This window comes from Elaeis guineensis, chromosome 8 (assembly GCF_000442705.2).
Source record: "Elaeis guineensis isolate ETL-2024a chromosome 8, EG11, whole genome shotgun sequence".
Taxonomy (NCBI): domain Eukaryota; kingdom Viridiplantae; phylum Streptophyta; class Magnoliopsida; order Arecales; family Arecaceae; genus Elaeis; species Elaeis guineensis.
Genome location: NC_026000.2, coordinates 5,233,248 through 5,250,211, shown reverse-complemented (window position 1 = coordinate 5,250,211; position 16,964 = coordinate 5,233,248). Strand labels below are relative to the sequence as shown.

At 38.2% G+C, this 16,964-nt stretch overlaps 1 protein-coding gene across 1 annotated transcript; it reads left to right on the top strand.

Annotated features, from left to right (window-relative positions):
• The first annotated feature begins 323 nt into the window (after positions 1-323).
• LOC105050660 (DNA-directed RNA polymerase 2B, chloroplastic/mitochondrial) lies at positions 324-12,709 on the top strand. Its single transcript, XM_010930770.4, has 19 exons — positions 324-1,438; positions 1,699-1,911; positions 2,026-2,159; positions 2,241-2,307; positions 2,417-2,475; positions 2,901-3,018; positions 3,617-3,730; positions 3,884-4,015; positions 4,111-4,527; positions 7,128-7,178; positions 7,791-7,861; positions 8,668-8,752; positions 9,323-9,475; positions 9,592-9,666; positions 10,803-10,892; positions 11,026-11,073; positions 11,220-11,334; positions 11,423-11,526; positions 11,794-12,709. Exons 1-19 carry the CDS (start codon positions 479-481, stop codon positions 11,902-11,904), a joined length of 3,117 nt encoding a protein of 1,038 aa, XP_010929072.1. The 5' UTR covers positions 324-478; the 3' UTR covers positions 11,905-12,709.
• Positions 12,710-16,964: the final 4,255 nt, after the last annotated feature.

The following is a 16,964-nucleotide window of genomic DNA, read 5'->3' as shown; positions in this document are numbered from 1 at the left end:
GGACGGTACAACCCGGATGGTCTACCAGACCAGGTTCTCCGGGCCCCCTCATCCAAGCTGGTCAGACCGGGTTGGACTTAGACCCGGTTCGGTTAGGCCCAATCAGGACACCTGCACTGATCCGTTAGCCCTCACGCTCCAATCCCCATTTTCTTTTTCTTTTTAATTCTTTCTCCCAGACAAAAATGGAAAATTATAAAAAAAAAAACACACCGCATCCCTAAAACCCCAACCAAATAGACGAGAGAGAGAGAGAGAGGGTTTAAGGTCGGCTGGGCGGGGGGCTTTAAAGGCGGCGTCATCCGTTCTCCTCCTCTCCCCGGCCTCCACCGCCCCTTCTCTCTCTATTTCTCTCGTTTTTTTTTTTTTTTTTGGTCTCTCTTCCTCTCTCTGATCACATGAACTCCTTTGTCCACCTTCTTCTTCATCGCCGCACTCACCTTTTCTCCCCGTCTCGCCCTCTGAAATCCAGATTTTGATGTGTAGCAACGCCGTCCTAGGCCTCCGAACCCCTAAATCAGCTCCCTTTCTCCAGTCCAAGAAGTGCCCCAGCGACCTCGACTCCGTTCTGACCCCAATCCCCAAAGAGATGTGGAGAAATCTTGCAACAAAGGCGTCGTCTTCCTCGCGATATCTGGGTTTCGCCGGCCGCCCTTCATCCGTCCCCGCCATCCCCTCCATTTCCAGCTTTATCGGTTCCGCCCAAGATTCAATAAGTTGCGAGAGAAGTAGAATCTTGGACCTCACAGCGCCCTTCAGTCATCGGTCCTCCAACATGGGTTTTTGCCACAATGGAGATTTGTTGCCCTTCATCAGGCGCTCCAACTCCTCAATTTGGCGGATTTCTGGTCACTTGGGTGATTCCAGGTTCTTCGCTAGCGTCGCCGAGGCTGTTGCTTCTACAGACGTGGATGAAGACGCTTCCTCAATAGAAGAAATTCAAGGTATGCTGGAAGAGATGAGCAAAATTGATGCGAGAGAAGGCAGTAAGATAGGTGGCAATCTTGAAGAGGTTCGGCCGAAAGTGCCGCTGGAGAAGCCGAGGATGGTGCCTGGAATGGGCTCAGGCAAGTACGCTATTCTCCGGCGAAGGCAGATAAGGATAGAAACTGAGGCTTGGGAACAGGCGGCGAAGGAGTACAAGGAGTTATTGACGGACATGTGCGAGCAGAAGCTGGCCCCAAACCTGCCATATGTGAAATCTTTGTTCTTGGGTTGGTTCGAGCCCTTGAGGGACCAGATCGCTGCGGAGCAGGAGAAGTGCGGGGATCCGGGGAATAGGCTGTCATATGGTCGATACTTCAATCAGCTTCCGGCTGACATGATGGCAGTGATTACTATGCACAAATTGATGAGTCTCCTGATGACGGGCAGTGGATACGGAGGTATTCGCGTCGTCCAGGCTGCTTGCCAAATTGGTGAGGCTATTGAGCATGAGGTCTGTATTTCTCTTTCTGGCATTTTTCTTCGATCTTGATCTCACAGTATCATATCATTTTTCCATTGTAATTGGTTATGCTTCTGCCATGGTGTTGATGATACCATCTTGCTTGATGTGCTGCAATTTATCTCATGTTACTATTCTTCATTCAAGCAGTTGTTTGTCACACATTTCTGGCTTCTTCTTGCCCATTTATATTATCCGTAGCCTGATTTTGGCATGTAAGTGTTTATAGCTATGTTTCTGGTTTGAATCAGGTTAGGATTCACAGGTTTCTAGAGAAGACGAGGAAAAAGGCTGATAAGGATAAAAAGAATGAAGATGTGGAAGGTGCTACTTTAGCCAAAGAGCAGGAGTTTCTAAGGAAGAAGGTTACAAACTTGATGAAAAAGCAGAAGTTGCGCCAAGTAAGGAAGATAGTGAGGGGACAAGATGACTCTAAGCCTTGGGGCCAAGATTTTCAGGCCAAGGTTTGCTTTTCCCTTGGCCAGTACTGGTTATTCTACTTCTAGCTTTTGCTGTTATGTGGATAGGATTTCGCCCATTTACTTCCCTTTTTTCAATTTTTCAATTTTCGTTTTTAGGTTGGGAGCCGTTTGATCGAGCTGTTAATGGAGACGGCTTATATACAACCTCCTGTTAGTCAGTCAGCGGATGGTCCACCTGATATTCGACCTGCGTTCAGACACTCACTCAGAACTGTCACAAAGGAACAGCAGTAAGAAGTCTGACCATCTGAGAGTGTCCAACATTACTTTCTTTTCTATATATCTTGACAATAGTTTCCATCATTCAACAGAAAACATAGCAGGCGATATGGGGTCATTGAATGCGATCCGCTGGTCCGTCAAGGGCTAGATAGAACTGTGAGTACGGTTTATCATGGGTTGAAGTCTTATGACATTTTACTAATATATGTTCTGTTCCATGCCAATGTTTATTTTGAAATGGGCCTCAAAAGTTGCTTTATAACAGGCAAGACACATGGTTATTCCTTACATGCCAATGTTGGTACCTCCAGTACATTGGACAGGGTACGTGGTCCTCACTTATTTATTTGAAGTTCAGTTGTTGATTTACTGCTAAATCTGACTGCTTGCATTTGAGCCCTCTTAAGTAGTGGTGCTGCATGATTATAATTGACACTACTAGTTATTCATTATTCTAGTGTGTAATGCATCACGTCCATCGCTTTTCAGTTCTGTAGTTTCTTTATAACTGCTGGCTATAACAACTAAAACTTGTACCAATTTTAATTAAGTTTACTGATGCTTTTTGTTTCTAAGTATCGTTAAGCATCATCATGCTTTTATGGAAAATGATTTTTGTAACATTTCATTACCAGCATTCAATAGCTTTTTACAGCTAATTAGTCCCTTCGGCACACTAATAGTGACTTCGTCAGTTATTTTGTTGATGTGCTTCCATTTTCTTTAATATCATTATTTGATCTTGACAGGTATGACAAAGGAGGACACTTGTTTCTACCATCTTACATCATGCGCATACATGGAGCAAGACAACAACGTGAAGCAGTTAAAAGGGCTCCAAGGATGCAAATGCAAGCCGTTTTTGAGGTTTTTCAATTTCTGTTTTTATTATAAAAACATGAACATAACTAGAGAATGAATTTACATTGGGCAGAGGTAAAACAAAATCCTTGTCAAAATATATGCACACTAATTTTTTTTTTTTAAATCCTTTCATTATGGATGTAGTTTTCCAAGACGATTTTGAATTTCCATTGCAGAACATTTAAATTTATGCCGATTATTATGCGCAAGTAAATATTCACCAAGGGAGTTAAGTCGATAGTCACCAAGAGAATTCAGTCCGTTCATATTAACTTGGTGCATCTAAGAGACCATCACAAGTCCTTTTTAATGCTTTCATATATGCTTCAATCTTTAGGGCTGTTCTTTGTTTTCTTTAGCATGTTGTTACTTTGTGCATGTACACGTGCATGTCCATTGTGGGATGCATGTATGGAATTTATCCAATGTTGAAGATTCAGATTATTTGGGGGTGGCCTGATTTGCACCATCTGTACCTTGCTTTCTCTGTATTTGTCATAATCCTTTATTTTTAAATACATTGCCTAGCTCTTTACCTGGAAATTAGACCTCCTTGCTTTGTTAATTATAGTGTAACCGAACTTTGTTATGTACTCTCCAGGCCCTGGATACATTGGGTACTACAAAATGGAGGATTAACAAAAGAGTGCTAAGTGTTGTTGACAGAATGTGGTCTGGTGGAGGTCGTCTTGCTGACTTGGTTGATCGTGATGATGTGAGTTGAATTCATAATTGTCCTATTTTCAGATGTTCAAATTTTATTTTGGTAGCATGAAGGAATTCTATTGTTGATCTGATTATATATTCTTGGTTAAATTTTGTGACTAGATAGCTGGCTCAGTTTTTGCGCCCTTTTTTTTTTTGGCAGATTCCTCTGCCAGAGAAGCCTGATACCGAAGATGAAGCTACAATTAGGAAGTGGAAGTGGAAAGTAAAGTCAGTGAAAAAGGAAAATAGTGAACGACATTCTCAGCGGTGTGATGTGGAACTTAAACTTGCTGTAAGACATTATCAACCATGTTATTGCTGTATTACAATCATGATAAAATGGCGTTTCAGTGCAATATGATGCCATTTGTTCTTTTCTGGGAGCAGGTGGCTAGAAAAATGAAAGATGAGGAGGGATTCTATTATCCACACAACCTAGACTTCAGAGGCCGTGCATATCCCATGCACCCTTATCTAAATCATCTTGGTTCAGATCTATGTCGAGGAATTTTAGAGTTTGCAGAGGGTCGCCCATTGGGAAAATCTGGTTTGCGCTGGTTAAAGATACATCTAGCAAATTTATATGCTGGTGGTGTTGACAAATTATCATATGATGGCCGGGTAGCATTTACTGAAAATCACTTGGATGAAATATTTGACTCTGCGGATAGGCCACTGGAAGGTAGACGGTGGTGGTTAGGTGCTGAAGATCCCTTTCAGTGCTTGGCAGTTTGCATCAATCTCTCTGAGGCACTAAGGAGCTCCTCACCAGAGACTACAATTTCGCATATGCCTGTGCACCAGGTTTGTTTTTAAATGCAGTTTCTGTTTGCCCTCTTTTCATGATCAAGTTTGTGCTGATACCAGATGAAAGCATTTTAGATTTCACATTTTATTAGTGTTAAAATGTTATCTTGTAGATCAAATGCAGCACAGGAAATAGGATAATAATGTAGTATATAAGTTTACTGTATGTTTTGTTACTCGTAATCTGCAAAACACCCATCAATATATATGTTATGTACCAATTACAGGTGACATGTATGTTTTTATTGGTTACATTACATATGCATGTTGACATTACAGACTTTCATATAGTTTATATTTGTAAGAATAATTGTCATGTTCTATATGAATTTTGTAAGTACTGTAATACTTTCCGAGGACTAGATGCAATCCATTATTATGGAAGGCAAAACAGTGATTGAACTACTTGCAACCTGGATTACTTTTCTGTCTGCTTTTTTTTTTTTTTTAAAAAAAAAAATTATGAAATAGGCTAAAGGAGAACTGAACTTAACTGTGGCTTCATTTTTCTGCATTGAAGTTTTTAGATGTGATATTCTAGCTGGTATATCTTATCCAAGTTAATGATCTTGAGTGCAATCGATGGTTCATTTTGCAGTTGGCCTATTTAGAGAATTCCTTCCAATTTTATGTGTTTGTGAATGCTATTTTCCCCTTGTCTTTCATATTATTCTCTGTACCTTTTCTCCTTTTATCTTCAATTCTTTTAGAACATCTAGCTTTGGAGTGGGGAAAGTGTAACTTGGCAATGATGAAGTAGTAAACCTGAGATAAGATAAAAGAATATCGCTGACATGCAAATAAAAAGAAATTTTGTACGTATATTTGAGAACTTTTATTTAATATGCTAATAAATTTTGTATTGAATATGCTAATTTCTTAAATCACACTAGTACACATGCTGTTACTAGTCTGTACCCTAAAAATATATATTTTTTAATTAGAGAAATCTAAGTGATGAACTAACACTTGCTAATATTGTATAGGATGAGGGAAACTAGAATAAAACAAATTCATGTTTTAAAATGAAAACTTACTATTTTATGACAATTTAATGCAAAAATAGTTATAATATTCAATAAATTATGCAAGAATTACTGCAATGTCTGGATGTTCCATCAAATTATGTCCTTTCAAGATGAAATCCTGTTTAAGTAATAGGAAAACCAATTCCTCACTTTAATCCTTCCGGTCATTTTGATTTGAGCATGCTTGTTTATCATAACGAAAACATTTACGCATTAGAAATATGAAATTTCATTTCCAGAAACTCATGTTGAGCTCACCCTTGATACAATAGAATTTATTTAACGTTCAGATGGCCGAGGAAGAGGTTTGGGGAAATAAGAAGTACATATTTGAGTGTAATAATGCTAACAGCTAATATTCAGCCAAGAATGAGTTTAGGTTGATAGTTTAGAAGCCTATTCCAATCTATACCATACTGCATTCCTACAATTATTATTATTATTATTTTATATTGCGGGTCGGTCAGCTTATCACCACTAGAACAAACCAAGACAATATAGGTACCCTTGTATTCCAGCAGTAACTTTGAATATTATCTAACACAGTATGAAGTGGATCAGCATTTAATATTGATCATTGTGAAGGATAGGTTTGTGCAAATGGCTTGGTTTTAAGGTATTACAACACAGCAAGGTTCGTTGAATCGGTTTTAGAGGGCATACTAGTCTGCGGTTGGTTTAGCATGGTACAGGTCTTATCGTGCTGTTTTGGGGCATATTGAAAGAGGGAAAGTCAGAGAGAGCGAGCGAGGGGGAGAGGGAGAAAAGGAGAGAAAGGGAGGGAGGGCTGGGAAAACCTAACCCTAACCCAAGCAAGAGAGGGAGGGGGAAGAGAGAGAGAAGGGGAGGGAGGAAGGAAGGGGGGGCTGAGGGAAGCCCCAGAGAGAGAGAGAGAGAGAGAGAGAGAGAGAGGGACTTATGGACCCTTGAACACGGGTGGGGTGTGTGTGGGGGGGCGGCAGTGGAGGGTGCTCTCTTGAACATCTTGAGCAAATTGAATCGTGAGTTGATGGAGTGGGGAGGGGATTTAAGCAACCAGCCCTGTCTCGAATAAATAGCCTGAGCCGTGTCAGTCTCAAATTGGTCTGGTTTGGTATGCCTCGAATTGGCTGTTTTGGCATAGTTTGGTCATTGTTGCAACATAGTAGTCTAATAGAATTCTTTACAAGTTGTATAAACTGAATTTATCCAATATGGAAGAAATGATACATTTAGGATATTGTTCATGGAATATGAATCGTGAAGCAAGAAAAATTTCAAGAGGGAAAAATTGTTTATTGTTATTATTATTATTATTATTATAAACCTTTCACGCAAAGGAACTGGAAACATGAGTTAGCCTTGGGTCCAACTGTCCAAGGGGGACCTGGTTATCTTTGTTGCCTAGCTAATATATGGTTATATGATTTTACTGTACATGGAGATGACAAGAATGAATTTTCTTTGTTCTTAGCAATTGCTCTATAACTTTGATGGTATGGTTATGTAGGGAAGAATTGCAGTAAGTTCATAGTATAATCATGATATTCAATTAAATAATATTTAATAGTTGAACCTTTGTTTTCGCAGGATGGATCGTGTAATGGTTTGCAACACTATGCAGCTTTGGGAAGAGACAAGGTGATATTCACATTAATATTTAGTTTGTTGTTGGTTGTGATGTCCTAATGATGGATACATTATCACAGTGCTTTTTGAGAGTGAAATATTATTATTCATTGTGGAGAACAAAACCAAGAGCAGGAGAGTTATTTTTTATGAAATCACATAAACAATATGCCTTAAAAAGTTTTGATTTGTTATAACTACTTTTGAATTTTCCCCTTTTTGCTTTTCATCTGCTTATTTTATTTTGCTTTCTGGGGTTTTTCCGTTCATCCTACTTTCAACGGCTTTAAATAACCTCTCTATCATTCTCTCTTTGGTTGAGATTTCAATGAATTTTGCTCCACGGCGCCAAAAAGAGAATTAAATAGTGTAGCTCAGTGATTAAGGTTTTGCCCTTGAGAGTTGAGAGAATGATGAGAAGCACATACATGATTATTTACATCAACTGCTGACAAGCTCTTGCTGCCAAAGATCATGTTTAGAACTAACTTTACCAGCTAAGATCATACTCTTTCGTTATTTTTATGTGTTTGATATATTATCATATGATCTTTAAGGTAGAAATACTATATGTGCTGTTTTATAACAGAGGTTTTTTCATGTTTGTTGAATTGTTATATGCAGTTGGGAGCCATTGCGGTGAACCTGGTTGCTGGAGATAAGCCTGCAGATGTTTACTCAGAAATAGCTGCTCGGTATGGTGTTGTTTCAGAATGTATAGTTTAAATTTTTTCAGAAGTCATGGTTCACATATCATGAGCTCGTATGGTTCAGAAAATCTATACGATCGCATCGGAACTTATCAAGATTGCAGCAGCAATACCTACGTTAAACTTCATGTTTTCTGCCAAATTTATCATACTATTAGGCAGAGTGCAGCGGCACTTCAAGTTCTTCTTGACCCTAGGGAGATTCTCTATCCAAGAATTTTGAACCTAAAAAAAAGGAAATTAAAACAGTAGTAGGCTAACATCATGCAAGAACCATGTGAAGGGGCTCTCCTCTTGATTCTAAGCTGGAAATTCCATGAATTTCAATTGGACTCATAGCATTGTTGTAATGTCTAGTGTAGGTAATGCCATGTTAAATCCAAAAGCTTTGACCACATTCACTGGTACCTCCCCATATCCTCCAATTCACACATAAAAGACATTCTTCATGCGTGTGCTGGAGGTTTCTGTGTAGACTTGACAATAAAAAAAGAAACACTGAAATGCATATTCAATATGAGCTTCCTCTTGCTTTCACTTTAGCTGCAAAATTAATAGTAAGATCCATATTATTTCATTTCATGTTTAAGGGATTTTATTAGTGCTATTTCAACTGAATATTATAGATAATTTGTTTTGCTGGTTAATCACATTTGTAGACAGTTACTGTGAATCATTGATTCGTGCAATTGCTAATTTAGTAAAAAGGTGCGGTACAAGTTTAAAAACAGCAGGATCATATGTTTTTTGAAAGATTTCTGAACTATTTTTATCATATTTTTTGAATACAGGGTACTTGAAATTATGAGAAGAGATGCACAGAAAGACCCAGCTATTGACCCAAATGCCCTTCGTGCTAGGCTTTTAGTTAATCAGGTTAATGTTTTATCTTGCCTCTTTTTCCTTATGGCTTGAAATTCTCCAGGATATTCATGATCTGGTTAAGTGAACCATGGTTTTGACTGTTACAAAAATTTGATCCTGTCACTGTTAATTAGATGTTTGTGGAGTTTTATGTGTCTCATGAATAAGTGGCTTTTCCTTTTACCATTACATATTTACATGATATGATGATTTACATGTCTTATGAATAAGTTCCTTTTCTTTTTATGATTACATATTTATCTGATGATACTTTTCATGTTTTAGCTGATTAAAATGATCAGTTTTGCTGCAAAATTTCCATAATCCATTGTAGTTTTGCTTATGACACCTTTCATATGATACTTACATGGTGTAGATAGCATATCCAGTCATTAATAAGGTAATCCATGCTGTTCATGAAGCCAAATCCTATGTATAAATTATGTTCCATCCTCATCCAATTTCTGTTTTAATCAATTTTGAAATCTGGAATACTTTCTATATCTCGCATTTCATTTTAAACAGCCAATTAAAACGTAATATCAACTTTTCTTATTAATTGTTGATGTCAATCGAATGTAGGTGGACAGAAAGTTGGTGAAGCAGACTGTCATGACATCCGTGTATGGTGTCACTTATGTTGGGGCCCGTGAGCAAATAAAAAGAAGATTAAAGGAAAGGGGGGTTATTTCAGATGACACAGAGCTGTTTGGTGCATCATGTTATGCAGCCAAAGTATGGGACAATACATTGTCATTTTCCAGTCCTTGTTTTCCTTTTAGTTGAATTTATGTTATATGAGTTTATTGGAATCTGTTATTCAACTAGCAAATCTTTAACCACTTGAACAGACTACATTGACTGCACTTGGGGAGATGTTTCAAGCTGCACGTAGCATCATGGGCTGGCTTGGGGATTGTGCAAAGGTATGTATTTCCATCAGTGCATGATGTAAGCTAAATTACAATATACCAAGAAATGGATCACGAAAAGAAATTTGTACATGTGCTCTTTTAGTGTCTTCAACTATGGGTAAAAAGGACGTCCTGGTGCATGGGCTCCTGCTGCTGCAGAGTTCTGAGAGTGTCATGCAGTCTTACCTTCTTGTGTGTGGAGACTGTTTTCGTATTTCAAAGCCATGACACTTGGGTCACAATAGAGCAACCTTATCATTGCACCAAGGCCTGCTCTCGGTGTCTTCAACCATAGTTATAGAGAGTGAATAGACTTGCAAGTGATTTTAGAATTGAATTATATATGCTTAGAGAACAACATTTGGTAAAAGACACAAGATTAATCAATCACAGATAGGTGTTTGAATATCTTATTGCAGCTGAGATGAATATATTATTTTGAGATGAACTTTGGATCTAAGCAGCTGAGGTGCATGAAGGCAGGTAGGTGTCAACCTGAAATAATACTAGATATTCCAGAACAGGGGTTTGAAATCAACCTAATAATGGCCGCTAATTGTTGATGCACAAAACCAATGAAGAAGCTTTTTGGTTACCGATGTTTGGTGCAGATCTCCTTAACTAGATGGTCCAGAATCATCTTTCACTGCCTAGATTGGTTGATTTCTCAAACTGCCAGTTAAGAGTTGGCCGTTCCAATTGTTCATTTGTGATGCTAAGCTGATGGCATACCATCTTCAAGTCTGCACCAAGATGGTCACAGCTGAGATGAAGATATATATCCAATGAGATGATCATCCATGAGAACTCCATAAAGTTGTTTCCATGAGTCTGGTTATTTCGGTCATGGTGTGGGACACCATGACCCTGGAGGCTGCAAATAAGCCTTACTACGAGGGCAGCAGCCTGAGACAAAGTTACAAGAGGTTTCAGACTTTCAGCTCTTTCATGTAACATAGTATCATTACTGTGCATGGTAAAGTAATGTGCACATATTCCATGGAGACTACTGACATCTCTTTCTTTTTGTTTTTGTTTTCATTTTTAAGTTCCCTATCCATTGTGCATCAGGATCAAAAGTCTGAACTTTGGCATTTTCTTTGAAGCATGATATGTCACTGACTTCAATTTTCCTTTATGTCTAACAGATTATTGCTTCAGAAAACCATCCTGTGAGGTGGACTACACCTCTTGGACTTCCAGTAGTCCAACCTTACCGTGCATTGGGAAGGCATCTTGTAAGTGTTTCTCAAACCAGATACTCTTTGTTTGTTTTCCCAATGTTCATTTTGTCTTGATCAAAATCAAGAAGGCATCATATGATCTTTCACTCTTCCTGAAACTAACAATTGCTTGGTGAATTGCTCTTAGATTAAAACTTCTCTTCAAGTTTTGACCTTACAACGGGAAACTGACAAGGTCAGTCGCTATTTCCTTTTGACCTTTTCTCCCCAAAAACTGAGAATTATAAGTCTGAATACGAAACCATTCAATTTGATTTAATATATAGAGCTTTTTAAGTTTTAATCCGTAAAACTTTTTTTTTTTTAATTTTTTATTCTTAGGTCATGGTAAAACGGCAGAGAACAGCTTTTCCTCCAAACTTTGTTCACTCCCTTGATGGTTCCCATATGATGATGACAGCAGTTGCATGCAAAATAGCAGGATTGAATTTTGCAGGTTGCTTAACTTTGGCTGATTGCGAACCTCTCATGTTGTTATGTGATATGAATCTCTTTTTATCTCAATGTTTTTTCTAATGTTGCAGGAGTCCATGACTCATACTGGACACATGCTTGTGATGTCGATCAGCTGAACAGGATTCTTCGGGAAAAGTTTGTGGAACTCTATGAGACACCCATACTTGAAGATGTAAGAATGCTTTTCTGTATCCAACCAACCAATAAAAATTTAAACATCCTGACCTAGGAAGTGAATGCTATGTTGCAACTTAAAAATTTTTCTGGAGGATGATTTTTCAATGTGATGATGGTCTTCGGCTTATCACATTTCATTATTTACTCCGATGAGATTATCTTAGAACCTTTCTTTTCATATCAGCAAGATCTTGTGTACGTGTGCACACACATTCTCCTTTGGTAACCAGTGTCTGTAACACATGTTGATACTTTGTTGCAGTTACTAGAGAGTTTTCAGCATTCTTTCCCTACGTTACGTTTCCCGCCATTGCCAGAGCGAGGAGATTTCAATCTAAAAGATGTCCTGGACTCGCCATACTTCTTCAACTGATTGGGCATGTTTTACATTTCTTTCCAACAGCCTTGCTTCAAGCAGTGGCTCTGTACAAATGTTCTACATCTGCTGTCAGATTGCATGGTGGCAGAGCTAATTCTTTTGCTGGTGGGCATGGCAGCATCAAAGACAGCTCTCATGTGCTGCTAAAATGCCTCACTGCTGATGTAGCAATAGCATTCCATATATTGTCAAAAATTGCCCTGGAGTGCTGACAGCAGAATTGGTGCGCTGGGTGCAATGGGCTTGTATTCATGAGACGGGAGGCTTTCATAGGATTGCTTGAGGCATTTCTGAGGTTGAGGTTGACTAGATGCAGAGAGATGATTAGGTTGATGGTCAAAAAAAAATTAGTGATGTCGACCGGCAAGATGGTCTAATAATTCAATTGAAGCAGCGAGGGTCATCGACAACAAAGCCGAGCATGTGTAAATGAGAGGCCAGTCCAAAGCAGCAAGCAAAGGGTTCAAGCATCAAACAGACATTTCTATCTGCATACTACGGATCTTGGCCTGGTAAGGGGTCCCTGTGTTGGCTATTGCTGATGATATTCTTGCTTGATTTGTGATTCAGCTCAGTGTAACTGTGCAGAATCCCTGCTTGATACCACAAGCCATTTTTTTCTACTGCAATATAAGAATGTACCTCGTAGAAGAATTAAATTCAATTGGCGGTGATGGAAAATTATGTAGTGCCTTTTTCCTCTAACAGAGTTTGTTGTAAAATCTAATAAGAAACTTTGTCAGTGTTAATGAGGCTTATAATCCCAGTGATTGATGAGCTGGCAAAAACTGATTCCAAACTCTCTGTTGGAGCTGCATATAGATGAATATTCTCTTACAAACTAATTATCTCCTAGAGAGTATAAGATACCCGGTAGTCGGTAGTTAGGATTAAGGCTTAGCTCCGTTGAGCTGTGGCTGCATATTGGTGAAAGTCCCATCCAAATACTGCTTTATGACCAACTTTTCTCATCTCTGTTTTCATGTCCTCTGAGGATTCCAAGTCGGAAACCTATTGGTGATTTAGTATAACCATCCTTTGTGCTGCGACGTTGTTTTTATTTTTCCATATATTTAGAAAGGTCCATTTGGTACAGCTTAGTAGGGTTTTCTACATTTATTCAATTTTGTGTAGAGTATTGAGTGATTGATCCTTCAAATTATCCCCAATACCAATCAGTCCATATTTTTCAATTGTTGGATGTGGTTGTAGGTATGGATAGCATCTCAATAAAGGCATTGTGACCACTAGCAAACGGACATTCAAGCAGTCTCCTGTGGTTGGTGATCACAACTTGATGCCCTAAGCAGTGCAGGATGCAATTGAAAAACATGAAGGGGCTCTAAGAGCTTTGATTGTGATGCATAGTCTAAACATATTTTTATCATTCAAAAAGATCACCATCCACTTGCTATCTCAACATCTAATAACAGTAGTGTCACTGAAATAACTGTTCAAAAGATGTTAAGCATGCCAAATAATCAGCTTAGCATCCTTGGTGTTCGCTCGTTGAGTGTTGCTGCCTGCAGCCAACTTTTATTGGCCTCTCCGTCTCATTGAAAAATAAAATATAAAAAGAAATCCATGGTAAAGCCCGTCTATTAGATGACAATATAACAAAATTTTCTAGCTCATTCGCTACTGACTCATACACCTTGCAATTCAATTAATTTTGGAAAACGTGAAAACCACAATAACAATAAGAAATGCTGGGCGACCACAGTTGACCATCAAGCTATGTCCGAACTGTTTGTTTTGCTGAACGTTGGCAACTAAGATCATGTCAATTTAGCAGTCAAATTTAGTGAACTATGGTGAACAAGGAAAATTTCAGTTTTTATTGCTGCATGACTTCACTCAAACTTTGACAGAACAGATAACTTCGCAAACTAAAATATCAATAAATATATCAGTCTAGTAACCATACTGCCTTTGGTTGCAGTGGCAGTCAAAGCTCATTATTTATACCAAAAGCAGAAATTAAAATTTGAGCAAATGGCAGCGAGCTTTATTATGGCAGAAAGTTCCAATAACTTGCTAACATACCACTGCAATTCTTGATCATTCCCAAAGCCAGCACCAGCTTCACCTCTCTCTCTGTTCCATGGCCTCACCAGTCTTTAACCACCTACCAGCCACGAGCCACATGTTTGGTTCTTTCTATATACGTAAGCAATCAAAATAATTATTCAATATACTTTAATTGCCATCAACATCAAAAGATTTGCAGCCCCCAATCAGATGTTTTGTTTATGGGTGGTTTGAAAGAACAAAAAAATATTCAAATCTGTAAACAATAAATATTAAGTGGGTATGTTACAGATTATACTTTCTTGTCCACAGACATATTTATCGGGCATCGAAACAACAGCTTCAAATTCAGTAATTTGCTGGTCCATCGCATCAACCTGTCTGATATACTGATCAAAGCCCCGACTTTTCTCACTCTGTTTCTCCATGAAGACTCTTAGTCCAGATGCAACATCACCGAAACCATTGTATTCCTCTGCCACCCTTTGATTCATCTTCTCCAGAAGAAATAGTTCGTTATTAGTTCCCTGAAACAGTGTGTTATTGCAATGAAAACATGATGGTGGCCTGAATCAAGATTTAGTTCAGAAAGGATAATGCAGATAATAATTGATATATTAGCCAAAAGTTGCATGTTCACTGGGTAAGAAACGTTCTGCAAATTTAAATGTCACCTTTGCAAAGAAATGACAGTTCCAATAATGATATAGAAATTTCCCAATAATGCAATTCTGCTTCAGAATCCAGTTCGTGGTCGACGGAAGACAAAAGGAAGGGAAGGAGAAAATTTGAGCGGCGAAGTTTCTTGCCAAGAGTTATCATAGAATTTTCAGCTTGTTGTCACTACAAGTTCTCCATAAAGAAGAAGGAAAAAGAATCAAATAGACTAATTAAGGAATCAACTGGATCCTAATTATATGAACCTAATTTAATATTAAATCTAAATTTATCTTTGTAACCATTCATGATAACAACTTATCATGAAAATTTTGTGAGATGAACAAAGTTTACAGGAAGACGGCCAAAAAGTGATCTTTTAACAATTCGACAATGGAGTAGGATAAGAAGCATATCTTACACCAGATAATTTGATCGAATTTTGTTAATTCATGTCTGTCTCATTACTTTAGATAACTTAAAGCTAAACACGAAAACACATGAATTTACCTGCTTGCTTACATGCCTAAAGCATCGAATTTAGAAAGTTAGGATCGATTACAATTTATAGACTTTCTATGCAGAAACAAAAATTAGTCTTTTATTTTTTTTATAATAAATTGATACATAATTTTCAGAATATGATATTCATTAATATATAGTCCATGTCCATGTGATACACATTTGGAACATATGCCTTTGTGAGGAAGAAGATTCAGAGGAGAAAGGGACTTTAGGATAAGAAGGCTTTAGAGATGGACGGAGAGCGAATGATGGCTTGATAAGGAAGAAGAAAGGGATATGGATGGATGGCCTCACAAACCATGCTTCACATATTTTCATATTTTTTTTTAAAATTTTGTTTTAAGTCATGAGATGGATAGATCCGTTAGTAGGAGGAGGCCCATCCTACTTTGGCTTTTTGATTTTCACTTTAAAAGAATTTTTGTTCCTTTTTCAGACCTATATCAGTGAATGACCTCGCAATTCGTGTTAAACCTGCCAGAAAAGGAAGATAATGGGATTGATCACTTATCAATAACCAAGAATAAGTAAAGCACTGGAATGTACCTGATCACATTTATCTCTCAGGGTATTGGATGCACTAAAAAGCTTATCTGAAGCTATAGCTTTCCTATCCCCCCTACAGAATTCAAAACACCTTCAGTAACAGCATTGGAAATTTCTGTGCCACAGCTTTACCGTCACAAGTTGTAAGTCCCACCAAACAGACGATTACGGGCATCACGCCAGGACGCCACACCGCTCCAAACAATTGCTTTGAATGCTCCACCACGCCACACTGGGGGAATTCCACGAGACACCGTCCCTCTCAGGAATCAAGTCAAAGATTTTCTCCATATCGGAGCGGTGGCCGGACTTGGAGGATGGTCAGAGGACAGCATTCCACGAGAACAGGTTTGGGTGGGGAATTTAGTCGAACATGCTGCGAACGTTCAAAGGGAGGGTGGAGTTCGAGCAGGAAAAAGGCATATTTTTCTCTACGAATCCAGTCGTGATCATGGGCCGAGATCCATGAAGACAAACCAAATGGAGGGTGTCAAGAAATATTTAGCAAGATAATTTTTTGAATGAAGATTTTAACTATTGTGGGGTATGAGGAATTGTTTGTTAATGTGCATTCCAACTGGAACTCATTATTTATAACATGAGTTTGATGAATCCTTATCTGGCAGGGAGCCTCATGAAATATAACAATTGTTGTGGGAGGTTACTTCTAGCATAGTGTCATATTATCTGGAGCTTAATTTCACATCATATATAGTACTGCTCTGGAGGACACCAATCATTTAAGAGTCACCCACATCCAACAAGAAACTTATGATGAGTGTCCACATGATTAATCCTTGACAGTTGGATATAGATCATGACATGTCCTTGCTGTAGCACTTATAATGCAGCTGTGGAGCCTTCTATGCCCTCTTGTCAGGAACCCCATGTTGGCTTAGCAGGACACTGGTGGTTGGATAGACCCACCATCACCTTCTTCACAAATGTTTGAGAAAGAGAAAGAATGGAGTTGTTTGGTAAAAACCACTAGAGAATGATTGAGAATATAATTAGGATGCAATGGCCTAACTTGAATAGGCTTTCACATACGACCCACTCTTCCTCCAGAACTTGGATCCTATTGGGGTTGCTGTTGGCAGTAGCATTTTTTGAAACTTTTGAAAATAGTATTTTTGAAAAGTAAAATTTTTGAAAATAAAATTTTTACAAAAAAATTATTTATTATTTAATAACTAAATTTATAAAATTTTATTTTTAATAACTTCACTTATAAAAACTCCTAAAACTCTACTGCTAACAACAATACCAAACGGAGCCTTAGTCATTTATTTTGT

Coding starts and splice junctions, on each gene's coding strand:
- LOC105050660 (XM_010930770.4), top strand. CDS start 479: ATGTGTAGCAACGCCGTCCTAGGCCTCCGAACCCCTAAATCAGCTCCC. Junction 2,308..2,416: donor GTCAAGGGCTAGATAGAACT/GTGAGTACGGTT, acceptor GCTTTATAACAG/GCAAGACACATGGTTATTCC. Junction 4,016..4,110: donor ATGTGGAACTTAAACTTGCT/GTAAGACATTAT, acceptor TTCTGGGAGCAG/GTGGCTAGAAAAATGAAAGA.